This window comes from Talpa occidentalis, unplaced genomic scaffold (assembly GCF_014898055.3).
Source record: "Talpa occidentalis isolate TD23 unplaced genomic scaffold, MPIMG_talOcc4v2.1 talOcc4.2, whole genome shotgun sequence".
Taxonomy (NCBI): Eukaryota; Metazoa; Chordata; class Mammalia; order Eulipotyphla; family Talpidae; genus Talpa; species Talpa occidentalis.
Window position 1 is genome coordinate 152,507,937 of NW_023602073.1, and position 15,700 is coordinate 152,523,636.

Sequence of the window (15,700 nt, forward strand, 5' to 3'; positions counted from 1 at the left end):
CGCCCTCGAGGCCCGCCCCGCCCCCAGGCCCGCCCCCGAAGCCCCGGCCCGGCACGGCCCCGCCCCGGCGCACGCCCCGCCTCCAGCGTGGGCGGGGCGCGCAGGCGCGCAGGGGCGCGGGGGGCGGGGCCGGCGCGGCGCGCGCCGGCGCGGCTTGGGCGGTTGTCCTGGAGAAACAAGATGGCGGCGGCGGCGCCCGCGGCGGCCGAGGAGGACACGGAGCTGCGGGACCTGCTGGTGCAGACGCTGGAGAGCAACGGCGTCCTGGCCCGCATCAAGGTGCGGGCGGCGGGCGGGCGGCCCAGCGGGGCCCGGCGGCGGCCCTGCCCGGGGGGGGGACGCGCGGGGCCCGGACCCGACCGTCCGCCGGGGCCCGCGCCCCCCGGCCCGGCCGCGCGCAGGCGGCCCCGCCCCCCAAGCCGCCCCCCAAGCCGCCCCCCAAGCGGCCCCCGCCCCCAAGCCGCCCCCTGCTACCCCCGCGTGCAGGCGCCCCCCAGCCGCCCCCCCTGCCCCCCCGCCCCCCTGTGACGCGGCCTGAGCCCCTCTGCCCCCCCCCACCCCGCAGGCCGAGCTCCGCGCGGCGGTGTTCCTGGCGCTGGAGGAGCAAGAAAAAGTGGAGGTAGGACCCGGGCGGCGGCCGGACCGCACCGGACCCGACCGTCCCGCCCCCCGCCCCCCCCACCGGCCCTCGGGCGCGGGCAGGGTCGGGCCGCGGCCTGGGCGCGCTGCCCCCCCCCCCAGCACGGCGCAGGACCTGGGGCCTCGGCGGGCACGCCTGGACCCGGAGGCCTGGACCCCGAGGCCCCCAGGGGAGCCTGCGGCACCGACCCCCAGCCCCTCACCCAGGCCAGGGCCCGGAGGAAAGGCGCCTGTCTCCCGGGTTTCTGGGGTCCTGGCCCCCCTTCATCCACGCCCCATCGCGGCCACTATGCCCGGTCCTGTGGCCCGACGCCCGGCTCGCGGCCTTGCTGTGCCACTTCTCTCTCCTTCTCTTTCCCACTTGAAAATCGCCGGCTTTTGGGACCCTTTCTGTCATTTTTGGGCGGCTCACGGAAGCACGGGGGCGCTGTCTCCGGGTTCTCTGCCCTCCCCGGGGGCCTCGACCATGCCTGTGGCTGCAGCCCTGGGTCTCTGGTCCTTGTCACCCCCGCAGACAGCCCTGCGGCCCTGCGGTCCCCCCACCTGCCGGCCCCCGACTGTCCTCCGGGGCTGCGTTTTCCCCGGCTGGAGAGCCAAGGGGTGCCGGGACCCGCACCGCCTCCTTCCCCGGCCCAGCCCTTCTGTAGCTGCCCCGGCCCTCCCTGAAGCCGGCGCTTGGCCACCTCCCACGTCCTGCCCACGTCCTGCCCTTCCTCCAGCCCAGTCCCCTTCGCGGGGTCCCTGCCGTCTTCCCGCAGCCCTTTCTGCCCCTGCGCCAGGCTGGCCCTGCTGGGTCTTCTCATCTCGTCTGTTTTCTTCTTTTTTTCAAACGTTTCAGTCGACGTGGCTTCTGCCAACCCCTTAGACCAGCCTTCGTGAGCTCTCCCCCACCTCGACTTTGGGGGCTCTCTGGAGAGTCCTACTGGGGTGTAACAGACCTGCTTTAAGTTCTTTATAGGTGCCCTTTGGTACGTTGAACACTCTCCAGCACAGAACCGTGGCCTGCGAGGGTGGCCCGCAGGTCCAGGGCACTCCGGAGTCAGCAGGGAGCGCTCCTGGCACCCATGCAGCCTTGCGCCCTGCTCGCTGGGACCGGCTCCCGCCACCCACCCCGCGGCGGCCCCGCGAGGCCCATGACGGGCTGCTGGGAGCCTCAAGGGCCGGCTTGCTGGCGGGCGCTTTCCTCCTCGGGAAGATGTGTGGGGCGGCTCTGGGGAGGGAGCCACGCTGGAGCTGGCGGGCGGGTCTCCGGAGCACTCCAGGGCGCCTGCGGGTTGCTCTCCGGCGCCGTGTCCCGCCGTCAGCTCACGGGCCTGTTTAGTGGCGCTCCTGGGCTCATGGTGTTGTCTGTCGGGTGACGGTCACGAGGCAAGGCGTTGGCTCTGCGCCCCGTGGGGGCCGGCGCCGCGTGATGGGGCCGGAGGGGGAGCGGCGTGGGGCTGCGGGCTCCTGCCCCCAGGCAGTGAGCAGTGGGGTTATAAATAGAGACACTTGAGAGGCCCCGCGGCGGGGCAGCTTCTAGCGCAGTCCTTTCCAAGGTTCAAAAATAAACAGAAGGCAGCGGCCTCCCGCCCGCCGGTGGCCACACGGCGCTTCACCTGACTGACCGTCCCCTGTGCAAGCAGCAGTGGCCCCCAAAGGCTCGCTCCTGGCAAGCCTGTCCCTCCTCTCCCTGCCCTTTGGTGACACACCTGCCGGCCCGACCCAGCATCCTCCTGCGCGCTTGGTGTGGCGGTTCCCGACGTCCCCACGTGGCCGCCCCCGCGTGGTGTGTTTTGTTCCCGTCCTGCCCACGGGTCGGACTGGCCGGCACTGACTGTTTTCTCCTGACACTGGCCATGTCTCCTCTCTCCACAGAACAAAACCCCTTTAGTCAACGAGAGCCTGAAAAAGTTTCTGACGACGAAAGATGGTGAGCCCACGCTCAGCTGGCTTTTGTCCGTCTGCGTCTGCAGCCCCGCCTGTGTGGGGTGCGGGTTATGTTTTGGAGGCTCCGAGGCGCACAGGTCCTCTTTTGAAAGTTGCGTTTTCCCTGACAGCTGTTAAGCTGCTGTCCCATGTAGCTGCTGGGGGGAGTCATTACAGCTGGTCTCACCGTGAGGGCCACCTCCGCCCTGTTCCCGACACGCGGGTCCCCAGGACCCGGGGGGTGCGGTTCCGAGAGGAGAAACCTGAGGCTCGAAGCCCATGGGCCCGGTTCAGTTCGCGATGCCCCGTCTTGCGGGCCGCGGGCGCTGACCCTCCTGTCTCTGCAGGCCGGCTGGTGGCCAGCCTCGTCGCGGAGTTTCTTCAGTTTTTCAACCTTGACTTCACCTTGGCGGTTTTTCAGCCGGAAACCAGCACGGTAAGAAGAACGATTCTCACCTTTGCCCCTTGAAGCTCCTGGTCCAAACCACTCCCTGAAGCTGAGCATGAGCAGGCCGGACAGCGTGGGCTACCCGTGGCGTGACCAGCACTGAGCCCTCGGGCCTCTGGCACAGCGTCCCTGCCGCGGAGGCCTGCGCAGTCCCGGGGTGTTCCCTAGACTGCGCCTGGGGGCCGGTGCGTGCGGGTGGGGCGAGGTATCCCCAGAAAGGGGGTCGTGTCTCAGGAGTGGCCTGCTATGCCACGCGTTTACCGACTTCCTCTCGCCTCAGCTCCATGGCCTTGAAGGGCGGGAGAACCTGGCCCGGGACCTGGGCATCATCGAGGCGGAGGGCACCGTGGGCGGCCCCCTGCTGCTGGAGGTGATCCGGCGCTGCCAGCAGAAGGAGCGGGGCCCGAGCGGCGGGGAGGTAAGAGGGGCCTAGCGGACACTGGCTTCTCTGTGGCAATGAAGCTGCGCACGCCACGCGGGACTGCAGGTCGAGGGGGCGCGATGAGGCTCAGCACCTGTCCTGCCTCCTGCCTGTGGGACAGGGACTTGGGCGCCGTGGGTGCTGCACAGCCACTGCTGCCCTCCTGGCTGTGCAGATGCCGGAGGCGGGACTCTGACAGCTTCATGGACGGCCTCCAGCTTTGTGCCGTTGGTCTGGCCCATCCGTGCCTCTGCGCGGGGCCGCGGGGCATCTGGCTTCTGTCTGGACGGGGGCCGCCCTCGCAGACGCTGACCTCGGATGGACGGACCCACAGCCGCCCTGTCTGCTCCCGGGTGGTCTGACGGTCAGTCTGTGGCCCCGGCGGGCGCTGCCACCTGCGCTGGACGCGGGTCAGTCCTGGAAGGCGGGGCCCACAGGAGCAGGTCGCCTGCAGGCGTTTCGGTGGCGGCCCTGCAACTAGGACAAGCTGAGGGGCCGTAATCCCTCCCGGATGCCTATGAGGAGGCCTGGGGGTGGGGGGGGCGGGGGCAGTGCGTGTGGAGGCTTCGGAACTCCAGCCCAGCGCGGGGGCTGGCGGCAGGCAGCGGCGGGGTGGGGCCTGCACAGCAGCTGCTTTTGCAGCCGTCACGGAACAGGCAGGGGGCAGGAGCCCCTCCTGGAGAGCGGCCCTGGTGTGGCCAGCCCAGCCCGGTCAGCGCCGGAAGGCAGTCTGTGAGGGCGAGGCCTCGAGGGCGAGGAGGCTGGGAGTGGCCCTGTGGCGGGCGGCGCAGGGCGGTGAGGCCTGGCCAGGGAGGTGCAGGCGGCTCTGGTGGCCGCAGGGGAAGGACGAGCTTCCAGGAGATGGAGGTTTCGGGCTCGGGTGTGGGCTGAGGGGCGCGAACACCCCCTCCTCACACGGTGTTGGAGCGGGAGGTCCCGGTGGGTGACTCGAGGAGGAGCGGGGCTGGCCTCCCCACCAGGGAGCATCTGCCCCGGCGCAGCCGCTGCTCAGGTTGCCCCAGCAGCCAGGGACACGCGGACTAGGCCTGGGGGCGCCGGGGGTGCCGTGAGGCCCGGGGTGCCGTGAGGGCCGGGTCAGGCGACGGGGGAACCCCGAGCGGGTGGTTGAGGTCTCTGTGTTTTGCTTCGTGGGTTTTTTAGGGTTTTTTTTTTTTGGCTGGGATTTGGGAGAAACCTGATGAAGGAATTGATCGACGGCAACAGGGAGAAAGAGGGGCGCGTGTGAGCAGCGTCGGGCCCCTCCCCCGCCTCCCCGGTGCACCCTCGAGGGTGCTCACGTCGCCCGTGTGTGTTTCAGGGCGCCCTGGACCTGTCCGACCCCCATTCTCCGCCCAGGTCGCCGGAGGGAAGAGCAGGCTCCCACAGCAGCCCCAGCAAGGTGAGCGCCGTGGGAAGGTCCTGCTTCTCCCCGGAGAAACCCGAGTGTGCGGAACGCGTTCGTTTGGGGCCCAGCGTGGCTTTAACCCCTTTGGCTTTGCTGGGAGCGGTTTGGGCTTCGTGCCAGGAGGACGATGCTCCCCACGCAGTCGTGGGGCCCCTGGCTCAGGAGGCGGCTCGTCCTCCTTCGCGAGCGCCTGGCCCAGGAGGGGTGTTTGGAGACTGGGAAAGAGCCGTGCTGAGCGCCGCGGGCAGGACCAGATTCGGGAACGTGCGTCAGGACGGCTTCTTCCAGCAGAGAGCTGCTTCGGTGGGGTTTCAAGAGCCTGTGGTCTGCTCACGGGTGTGTGTGGGAGGGGGTTGTGGGAGGGGGTGTTTGTGTGTGGTGGGTGTGTGAGGGGGGTTTGTGAGGGGTGTGCGTGGGAGGGGGTTTGTGAGGGGTTGTGTGTGGGGGAGGTTGTGTGAGGAGTGTGTGGGGTATGCGTGAGGGTGTGTGTGTGGGGGGTGCGTGTGTGGCGTGGGGCTGCAGTCAAGTGCTGCAGGGTGGCATGGCGGGGTTCTCGCTGCAGGTATGGCCTCTATGGGCAGCAGCCGGGCTGCGGGGTCAGCTGGCGGCTGCGCTCCACTTTCCTTCTGTGGCGAGCGACGCAGCCCCCAGGGGTCCTCCTCCAGAGCCTGGCTGTGTCCCGAGAGGGTGCGTCTGGAGGGCGCCCTTGCGGCCTGCGTCTGGGCAGAGGGGACGTGGCCTGGCCCTGACGTTGTGCTTCTCCGCAGACTGAGGCTCTGGAGTGATTTTGGGCTGAGTTTCTAAGCTGGGGGACCCTCTGCTATCCCCGGTCCCGTTCTCTGAGCTCGGGGCCCTTCTCAGGGGGCCCAGGAAGGTGTTCCTGGCGCCGGCCTTGCTTTTCCTGGGGCTGGCCAGCCCCGCGCGGATGAGGGCTGAGCTCCCGGCCAGCAGGCAGCGTTTGCTCCCCGAGCACCTGCCCTCCGAGGCCCGGTCGCGCTCGCCCCAAGCGCTCGCCCACAGGTGGGCCGGGACGCTGCCCTGCGGTCGTCCTCTCAGCGCTGGCCCGACGTGGTGCTGCAGGAGCGTGCTTGGTCCGCATGACGAGTGAGCATGGGGGCCTCCCCTGGTGGTTGAGCGCTGGGCTGCAGGGCTGCCCGCAGCCTCTGCAGCCCTGGTTCGTTCCCCTGCTGCCGGCAAGGGTTCCGCAAATCAAAAACAAGGAGTGAGCATGGGGAGCCCCCGTCCTCGGGAGAGTTGCTGGGTGCCCTGGGGCAACGCTGACCTTGGGGCTCAGGCGCAGGCTGGCGCGTCTGCTCCGGGCCATGAAGATGCAGCCCCCGGACCCGGGGGCTGGGTTTGGGGCTCCCGTGGCGCCCGCCCTCCGCCCTCCTTGCCAGCCTTCCGATGATGGGGGCCCGGGAGGACGCGCCCTCGGGGCCATGGGAGCTGCTGTAGGGACTCTGGGAGCTGCGGCCCCATAAGCGTCCAGCTCGCCCCCGTGGAGGCCAGGCCGGCGGCCCTTCTCTTGCTGTCCCGGGCGGGACGGCGGCCAGCGTGGGAGCTGAGCAGGCGAGCACAGCCTGGACTCCTGGCGTCACTGCTGCACGTGGTCATCCGCCAGGGCCGGGGGCGGTAGCACAGGGGCCAGGGAGAGACAGGCCCCCGTGGGCGCCCCGAGGGCGTGCGGTCAGAGGGCCTCCGATCGGAGCCCACCTCGCGCGCGTGCCGTGACTCAGTTTACCTTCCAGCTGACACTGTGGTGAAATGCTGTCTCGCTCTCGTGCTCAGATACCCAGGTACACAGGACAAGGTAAGAAGACGACCAGCGGGCAGCGGCCTGGTGCCAAGGTAACTCGCAGGGCCCGGCCGTCCTACCGGCCCCTTCTCGTGTCAAGTGTCCCTCGTAGCTCTGGACAGGCCGTGGCCCTCGTGGCAGCGCGAAAGAACGCAGCTCGACTCAGTTATGCAGGTGGGGGCCTCGCCGGCTGTGCCAACCTTGCTGGCCGCGCGCCGGGACGCTCGCACCCCCTGCGTGAGCTCAGCGCGTATCTGCCGCGCTTGCGAGGCAACGAGAACATCAAGCTGAGCCTTGCCCGGGTTCCCCTCGCTTCCTGCGAGCCCTGAACGTGGGGCTGCGCTGCCCCTCGGCCCCGGCCCAGGCGCCCTCCCGAGAGGACGGGCTCGGCCGCCAGTGGATGGGCTGCTGTGCCACGTGGTGCTGGTGCTCCGGGGCGTGTGTGCCCCCCCCCCCGGCCTGCACCACCCGCTGGGCCCGGTCCTTCCCCTCCCGGCCCTGGTCCCGCAGGCCCGCGTGGCCCTGGCTACAGACAGACCCGGAGGCGCCATGGTGAAGGGCATCGGCCCCGTTCCTCCAGCCGGTCAGTCCTGGCCGACCGGGCCCTGCCTTTGCACTGGCGTTCCCAGGCTCCTCGGTGTCCCCAAGGTATCCCTTCAGCAGTGGCGATGTGAAGAAAGTGCTGTGGGCGAGACGGCCCCCTGAGCCCCACCAGGGGCTGCCTGAGGGCGACAGACGTGCCTGGACACCAAGGCGCCCATGAGCGCCGTGAGCTGGCTTTGCGAGCTGCACGCCGGCCTCCTCACGGCCTCCTGGCGGCCGGGCTCTGTGGGGAGGCCTGTGCAGACGCGCCCCGGGCGGGGGCTTCCTGGGCAGAAAACCCCTGCCCAGTCTTGGGCTCCCTCCCTGCTCCTTGTAAGAAGCCCGTGCTGTTTCCGCAGGCCCCTCTTGGGGTCTCCCACCTAGTCCCCCACCCCTCTGCGGCGCCTTGGCGGGCGTCATGCTGCAGGTCCTTGTGGAGTGTATGCCCGCAGGCCCGGGGCGGCCAGGCTCCTCGCTGCTCGAGCCCCGAGCTGCCCCATGCCCTGACCAGCGGGCCCGCAGGCCTGCGGGGTGGGACCGGGGGCCAGGGGCCGCGGGCGGAGCCGGGCCTCAGAGGGCCGTGCGAGCAAGGGGCCCCCGTGCCGCCCGAGCCTGCGGCAGGGCTGGAGCCAGAGGCTGCGCTTGCGGCAGCTGCTTAGAGGCGGGGTGCATAGAGGGCGGCTCCCATGGAGCTGTGCATCCCCGCGCGGCCTGTGTCTGCTGGACTGTCCCTGTCGCCGGAGGCGCGGCCGAGGAGCTCAGTGGCTGCGTCGCGACAGGTCAGCGGGCTCGGCCCGGCCCCTGCGCCGCGTGGGGAGGTCCCGCGTGGGACGCTCATGTGTCTGTCGGGGCGTCCTGCTGAGGGGCGCTTGTCCCTTAGACGTCGCCCAGAGGCTTGTCCTCGCCCTCTGTTGCCAGGTGTTAGCTGCCTGGAGCTGGTTTTTTGTTTTCAAGCCTTCGAAGGCGATTCTCTGCCGGTCACCCTGCGCGTCCCGCACGAGCTTGGCCTTGCTGGCCCGGGAGGTGCCCGGTGGGCGGGGCGGGCGTGTCTGCGTCTCTCCTCGTGGGGGGCTCCCGGCTGTGCCCTGAGGCGAGGCTGCTTGGTCTGGGCCTCCGCAGGGGCCGCCCCACAGCCTTGGGCCCTGGAGCCCGGCGGGCCTGCGGAGGCCACTGCCGCCAGCGTCGGGCGGGGGCCTGGGCTTGTCCCGCGGGCTGGTGGGGGGCGGGCGGTCTGGGAGGCCTGGGAAGGGCCCCGTGGTGTTTGCCGCCTGGCCCGGCGCTCTGGGGCGCCCTCAAGCGCGTGCGCCGTACCCCAGTGAGAGGGTCCTCGGCGTGTGTCCATGGTCACGGCCAGAAGCTGCTGCGCTGGCGGGGCGGGCTGCCCTGAATGGGGAGTCCTTTTGCAAACTAGGGTGTTTCTTTGCCTTCGGTGTTTTTTTGAGCAGCGCAGATCAAACTTTTAGTTTGGAAATGCTCTTTTTTCCGTATTTTTAAGCCAGTCTAGTCACGCCGTTTTTGGCTGATTCCATTTTCTGTCCACGGGTCGCTGTGACCCTCTTCCCGGTGCTAATTCTGTTCGTCCAAGTGACCGACTCGAGTGGGGGCTGCTGAGGGGCCCGTGGCCCCAGCCCTGCTGCCCTCGCCGCCGCTGCCCGCCCTGCCGCCTGGCTGCCTGGCCTCTCCCTGCCAGGAGGACGCGCTTGGAGGAAGCCTCAGTCGCTGCGTCAGCTCCTCGACGGCCGGGACCCGGCCCCGCACCTGGGCGGCTTGAGATGGCGGCGGGCGTCTGTGTCAGGGTCCGGAGCTGGAGTGGGCTCGGGACGCGGCCCCCCGGCTCCTGCAGGCGCTTCCTCGCCGGGCAGTCCCAGGCACGCTCCGGTAGTTGGGGCCTCTCCCCCGGCAGGACGTCCGCACTGACCTTGCTGCCGGCTCTGCGCCCCCTCCGCTGAGCGCCGCTCCAGCCCCCGGCCCCGCCCCCGCACACACCCTGCCCTGGCCCTGTGGGCCTCTCCGGAGCTGGCCCTGCCCGCGGGTCTGTGCACCCCAGAAGCTGCTGCTTCATAGGCTCGGCCTGGAACCGGCTAAGTGTCGAGAGCTGGCGCTGGAGTCAGACATGGTGACTCCTCAGCCCCGGGACCGCGGTGGTGGCTGGAGCGTCGCCTTTTTCCGTTTTTGCAGAGGTGACAGAACTTGCTTGGGCCGGGGAGGCGGGAGCAGAGCCAGGAGACCTGCTGCTGGCGGGCCGGGGCTGGGGGAAGGAGGCGGCAGCTGCGGGCTTCAGACATGGACCCCGTGGCGGAGAGGGACGTCCGCGCCGCGGGGGTCTGTGTGCGGTGCTGGGGCTCGGGTTCAGCGGGGTGGGGGGGTCTTCCTGGGGAGCTCCCGCTGGGAAGCCAGGTCGTCTGCTGTGTGACCTGCCGCCCTCTGCGGTGCCCACGACTCCTGCTTGTACGGAAGACACTCCCCGGAGCCGTCTGCGGCGGGGCCGTCCCGGCCAAGGCGCTCCCCGCGGGGTCAGGAGCGGAGCAGGGTGGGACGAGGCCCGTCAGTCAGTCGGCGGCGATTGTGTCCCTGCCCAGGGCCATGAGCTGGGCGTGGGCCATCCCAGCCTCTGCGCGGCCTCTCCACCCTCGGGCCCTCCTGCCCGCACGGGGATGCACACGGGCCACGGGGCCCCCCGCTGTGCGAGCCGTCTTGCGGGGCCGGTGCCCGGCAGCTTGTCTCCTTGCTTTCCAGAAAGCGGGCAGCGAGGCCAGTCAGAGCGACACGAGCCTCTCCTCGGAGTCCAGGAGCAGGTCCGGCCTGCACCCCAAGGCCCCGGAGACGGAGAAGGGCCCCCTCCCCAGCATTGGGGGCCTCGGCAGTGGGGACCGGGTCTCCCTGCAGGATGGCGGCGACACAGAGGCCGACCCCTTCTTCGACGACCCCGTCCCCAGACCCGAGGAGGCCTGCGGGTGGTGAGTGGCCTGCGGGTGGGGGGTCAGGCTGGAGTTGAACGCACGCTTTCTATGTGTGTGAAAGAGCGCGCTGCTGGCGGTCTGCCCCGGGCGGGCAGGAGGGCCGCCTCCGTCCCACTGTGACGTGCTTGCCGGGCCCCGCTGGCCCCTGGCCGAGCTGGCTGCCCCCGGCGCCCTCTAACTGGCCCGTGTTTCTGCGTAGGAGGAGTGAGCCTGGCAAGCAAGCGGGCGGCCTGGCCTCGCTCTCGGACGCCCCGCCTTTGAGAGGCGGGCTCAGCTCCCTGACAGGGACGCTCTCCCTGCACGACTCCGAGGGTGAGTGCTGAGCGCCCGGCCTGGGGCCCGTGCTGCCCGGGCCCTGAGCCCGCGGGACCTGCGCCTTGACTGTGCGCTTTCCTGGCTTGCGCTGCGTTCCCGCGCCATGGAGGCGCTCTCGGGAGAGGGCCTTTTTATCCGGCCCTCAGGGTTAACGCTTGACGCCTAGACCGCCCCGCGCACGCTTCGGTGGTCTCGAGTAGGGTTTGAATTCCGCTAATTTTAAAACCGCCCCGCTGCAGACACGGAGGGGACTCCTCAGTCTGCACGGGGCTGGGCTCCATGCCCTCCTGCCCATCGTCTACCTCAGGCCGGCCGTGCCATGACGAGTGCCCGTGCACAGGTGGCGTTGCCACCCTCCGCCCTCCTCCAGCCAGTTCGTTTCCCCCGTCGGGAAGTCTCGCCTCGTCTGTCCTCGCACCTGCGGCCGGGCAGCCACAGGCCTTGCGCTGCGTCCCTGCCTGACGCTCGCTGACCCCTGCGCTGGAGGGAGGACAGGCCCAGGGCGCGACAGCCGCGCCTCCCTCCCGCGTGGCCTGTGTGCACAGCTCCGTAGCGGGCACTTGTGACGGGGGGGCGGGTGGCGGGTGGGTGGCGGCACAGCCGAGACCCTTTCTTGAGGGTGGTCTTGACGGGGCCCGGCCGTGTGAGTTCGGTGGAGTCTGCCGACGGAGCCGGTTCCGAGCCACGCGATGTGCTGGCTCAGGGAGGGCGGCGTGAGACAGCTTGGCTCTCCGGTCGAGTGGCCATGCCCTCGGTGGGGCCGTGCCCCGGAGGGCTTGACGCTGCGTGGACGTGGCGCTCCCGAGAGCCGTCGGCGCAGGGCTGCCGGGGGCCGGGCGCTGTCGCTGTGATTGAACTGAAGCAAAATTTGAAGTTCAGAGGAAAGACAGGGTCGATGAGAAAGATGAGCCGTGGCCACAGGTCACGCTCTGCGCGGCTGGAGGCGGGCGAGGCCCTCCGGCGGTCGGGGCGGCAGAGGCCGGCGTGTGCGGCTGAAAGGGCGTTGGGCGTGGAGCGGAGCCGCAGTCACAGCGAGGTTCTCCTGGCCCCGCTGTCCCTGAGCCGCGGGCACCCGCGGCAGCTGGGCACGGGGGGCTCGGGCGGGGCGCGTGACGCAAATGCTCTCCCGCCACAGGCAAGCGGAGGACGTCCTCGCGGGAGCCGAAGCCGGCCGCTGAGAAAGGCGTGCCCCTTGCAGCAGGTAACGGGGTTCCCAGCCCGGGCCGGTTGCTGGAAGTGAAGCCGCTCCCCCCTCCACCGGGCCCCTCAGACCAGGCGTGGTGCTCCCTGGTGCCCATGTGTCCCCTAGTGTCTCAGCCGAGTCCTGGGCGAGTGCAGCCCGCAGCCTGCTGGCCCAGCACCTGGCAGCGAGGATGGGGGTGTCGCTCAGGGAGGGGCCGGGTCAGGACGGGGGCGGGTCAGCACGGGGCCGGGTCAGCGTGGGAAGGACGGGGGCGGGTCAGCGCGGGGACGGGTCAGCATGGGGACGGGTCAGCATGGGGACGGGCCAGGGAGGGGCTGGCGCGAGTGTTGTGCAGTGCCTCAGACGCCCTCCACATGGCCCCCGGGGTCTCGCCAGGCTGACCCACGGACCAACCACTGCTGCCCTGGGCCCCCAGCCCTAAGTCTGGCCTCCGGGGTCGCGCTCTTTGCCAGCGGCCCTGTGCCCTGCATGGGGCGTCCACATGGTCTGGGGAGGGCCTGCTGGGAACCCTGGGGGCAGGCAGTGCAGGAAGAAAGGGCTCTGCTCCCCTCCCGTTGGGCCTCAAGTCCATGTGGGCAGTTTCACAGGCAGCCTTGGGGGTCCCGAGCGGGACACTGGACACTCAGCCCGTCAAGGACTGGAACGCTCGTACCCCTCGGGTGGACGCCTCACGGCTTCCGTCCCCACGGCATGTCTGGGCAGCCTGCTCTGCGGCCCGTCCCCTCGCTGGTCAGGCAGCCTTTGCCTTTGGGCAACTCCCTGTCCTGGAGGATGTGCAGGGGCCAGGGTGGGCCCAGTCTCCAGCCTCCCGCAGGAGCGCAGGGCCGCACCCCGTAGCTCTGGCACGACACCTGCCCCCGGCTCGGCCCAAGGGTGGAGGCGGGAAGATGGGCGGCTGGCTGGCCACAGCCCTCACGGCCGCCACCTCTCGAGCAGGGAACCCTGTGACTGCTGTCCTCCTGGGGCCACTGCTTGGATGTCACGGATGTCACTTGGGGAGGGAGTTTTGGGCCCAGAGCAGCCTGGGGGGCCTGACCTGCCCGCTGTGCCCCCTAAGCCAGAGGGCCACCACAGCCCCCTCGTCCTGCAAGTGCCAAGCAGATGGCGCGCTGGAGCGTGGGGCTGGGTACTCGCGGGGCGAGGGATGGTCACTTCTTGGGTCTGCCGCTGGCAGCCGTGTGATCCCTGTGGATCACGTTCTGTAGAAAGACGTTTCTGCCTTTTCAACGACGTGGCGTCTCGGTAGGGGGTTTTAAGGAATCGGTGTTTAGTGTCGCCGGTCACGAGCCCCACTCACGTGTCTCTTCTGTGGCCCCAGGCACAGCCGAGGACGAGGACTATGCCGACGACTTCAACAGGTGAGCGGCGGGGGCTGCTGGGCTGGGGGGCGCAGGGGCGGCGGGGGCGCCCGTCCTTGGCTAGGGGGAGCGGGGTGGGTCACGGGGCCTCGCGGCAGCTGTAGCCTCTGGCGTGTGGCGGGTGCGGGACACCTGCTGAGACTGGGCCCGGCAGCGCGGGCCGAGGCGTGGTCTCCGCGCGGCTGCAGTGGCTGGTGGTCTGGGGGTCACGTTTGTGCCGTGATTGGAAATTTGAAATTAGAACCTGAAAATTACAGGGAGTGGTAGGTTTTTTTTCCAATTTGGAATTTTTTATTAACAGGCTTTTGGGGTGACGGGTGTTTGCGCTCTGGCTGCCAGGCTGGCCGGCTGCTGCCCTGCTAGTCCGGGCGTCCATTAGCGGGGGGTGAAGGCCGCGGTGTCCGATGTGGCCTCTGTCTGGCGGAGCTGACCGTCCAGAGGGTGACGCCTGGGCTCTTACCTCCGCACTAGCACCAGCCACTGCTCGGAGAGGAGCCAGCCGAGCGTCGGCGAGGAGGTCGAGGAGGACCTGTCCGTGGACATCGACGACCTCAGCACCAGCGACAAGGTAGGGGCCGCCTGCTGCGGGCGCCCAGGGCCCCGGCTGCAGGGGAGGGCAGTGAGACGGGGATGTCCTGCCGAAGGCTGCAGGGGTATGGGTGACGGCCCCGGGATCTCTCCGGGCCACGGCCTCCCCCACCACGCAGGCTGCTGAGCCCCTGCTGCGCTGCCGTGGATGCAGCCGCGTGGGCGTCCCCATGCGAGCCCCATGGGGACAGGGACACGCTCATGCCCCCTAGGCCAGGCGCAGGTGAGCACAGGAAACGCCTTAGTTCCGGGTCCTTGCGGGTGGGGCTGGTCCCCAGCGCCCACGTCCTCCTGAGGCTGTGTGTGGGAGCTGCGCACAGCACCACGGGGCCCCTCCAGCCATGCTCCGCGGGCGAGGCCTCTGCCCAGGCCGCCTCTGCTCAGCGCAGTCGCAAGCCAGGAAGAAAGCGAGGCGGCTGGGCCCTGTGGGGTGGGGGCGGTGCCCGCTGCGGCCGCGCCTTTGCCAACCCCTCGCCCTCTCCTGGCGCTGCAGCTGGATGACCTGACCCAGGACCTCACCGTGTCCCAGCTCAGTGACGTCGCGGATTACCTGGAGGACGTCGCGTAGACGCGGGCACGTGCTCCACCTGCCAGGACCAGGGCTCCGCGCTTGTTTCTGGTTTTGGGGTTTTCTTGGCGGGCCCCTGCCGGCGCCGGCCCTCTGGGTGCCTTGTGCCTCGAGACTGCAGAAGAGATTCTTAAAACTCGGCGTCGTCCCACCGAACAGCCCTGCCGCGCGGTGTGGCCCTGCCTGTCCGGCTGCGCTTGGGGAGGCCATGGGGCACGTGGGGGGTGGCGGCGGGGCTCTCGGCGATCCCGCGCACGTGGCTGCGGGGCAAGGTGACACTTGCCGGCCACGGGCTCCACCGCCCAGGTCTGCACCGTGGGCGCCCCGAGGCCTCTGCCGGGCGGGGCTGGCGTCCCTCTATGCCTTGTGGCTTCTTCCGCACGGGCTGGTCGGCGCGAGAGGCCCCAGTACCGTGCTCCTGCGTGCCGGCGCCTGCTCATCCTGGACGCCGGGGTGGCCCACGTGTCCCGGGGCGGCTGGCCGCCCGTCTTGTCCTGAAGGGGCACCGCACGCAACGCCAGCCTGACGTGAGCGGCCTCGGGGTCGCCTGTGTGCGGGGACGCTGTGTCCACCCTGGACTGCTCTGGGGGCGTGGGGGGCGAGCCCACGCCACATCGCCGGCCGGCCGGCTCTGCCGCTGCCATACGAGGGTGCCTCCCGCTGCTGAGCGCCCAGAGCAGCCAGGGCACGCGTCCCGCACGGGCGAGGGAGGCTTGCTGGCGTGGACGTGTGCGCGTCCCGCTTCAACCACGTGACGGCTTTTTATTAAAAGTCCCCTTTGTTAATAAAAGCAAGTGGACCTGGTTCCTGGCCGCTGTGGCCGCGTGGGCTCACGGCCGCTCCGGGAGGGATGGCTGCAGGGTGGAGGGGGGGCTCCCTCGGGTCCCCACCGCTCAGCTTTGTTGGGCGCCCCTTGAGGACGGAGCCTGTCAGGCGGGGCTCGTAGGTGTTCCCGCTGGAGGGGGGTTCCAGCGGCGGATCCGCGAAGCGGCCTCTCACGTTTGTGGACACGTGTGTGCCCGGCACACACACCATACACACACACCTCACACCTCCCCACACACACCCCACACGCACACCATACACACCCCACACCACCATACACACACCCCACTATACCACACACACACAACACACACCTCCCCACACGCACACCACACCACACCACAAACACACCACACGCCCCAGCACAGCGGCCAGACCCCGTGTGCTCCAGCCTTGGCCCTGGGCGGCGTCTCGGGCTGCACGTCAGGGAGTGTCAGGGGAGCACACGCCTCCCTCCTCACCGCTGCAGCCAGACCATCTCCTGCTGCCGCCCCCTGAGCCTCTGTCACCCAGAAACGGCAGTGCTGACGGAAGAGAGGAGACTGGGTTCCTGGCTGCCGTCTTGGGGTTCGCTGAGAGGATCCCAGTTAGCACTTGGAGCATAGACGCTTTACTCTGCCCCGTCAGAACCCCCTGTGTGTGGTGTGGGGAGTGTGGGGTGTGTGGGGAGTGTGGAGTGTGTGT

At 69.8% G+C, this 15,700-nt stretch overlaps 2 protein-coding genes across 3 annotated transcripts in view; one reads left to right on the forward strand and one right to left on the reverse strand.

Moving 5' to 3' along the window:
- MPC1 (mitochondrial pyruvate carrier 1) overlaps positions 1-15,700 on the reverse strand; it is a 197,826-nt gene that overhangs the window by 159,773 nt on the left and 22,353 nt on the right. The gene's annotated exons all lie outside the window — the stretch shown is intronic.
- Positions 176-15,003, forward strand: CEP43 (centrosomal protein 43). 2 transcript variants are annotated; one of them, XM_037520709.2, is made up of 13 exons: positions 176-279; positions 566-619; positions 2,497-2,551; positions 2,895-2,983; positions 3,276-3,413; positions 4,735-4,815; positions 6,610-6,669; positions 9,935-10,155; positions 10,358-10,470; positions 11,609-11,674; positions 12,996-13,035; positions 13,507-13,603; positions 14,117-15,003. In XM_037520709.2, the coding sequence occupies exons 1-13, from the start codon at positions 181-183 to the stop codon at positions 14,189-14,191; spliced, it is 1,188 nt and encodes a 395-aa protein (XP_037376606.1). In that variant the 5' UTR covers positions 176-180; the 3' UTR covers positions 14,192-15,003. The 2 variants fall into 2 exon arrangements, with proteins under 2 accessions (XP_037376606.1, XP_037376607.1); XM_037520710.2 differs by lacking the exon at positions 6,610-6,669.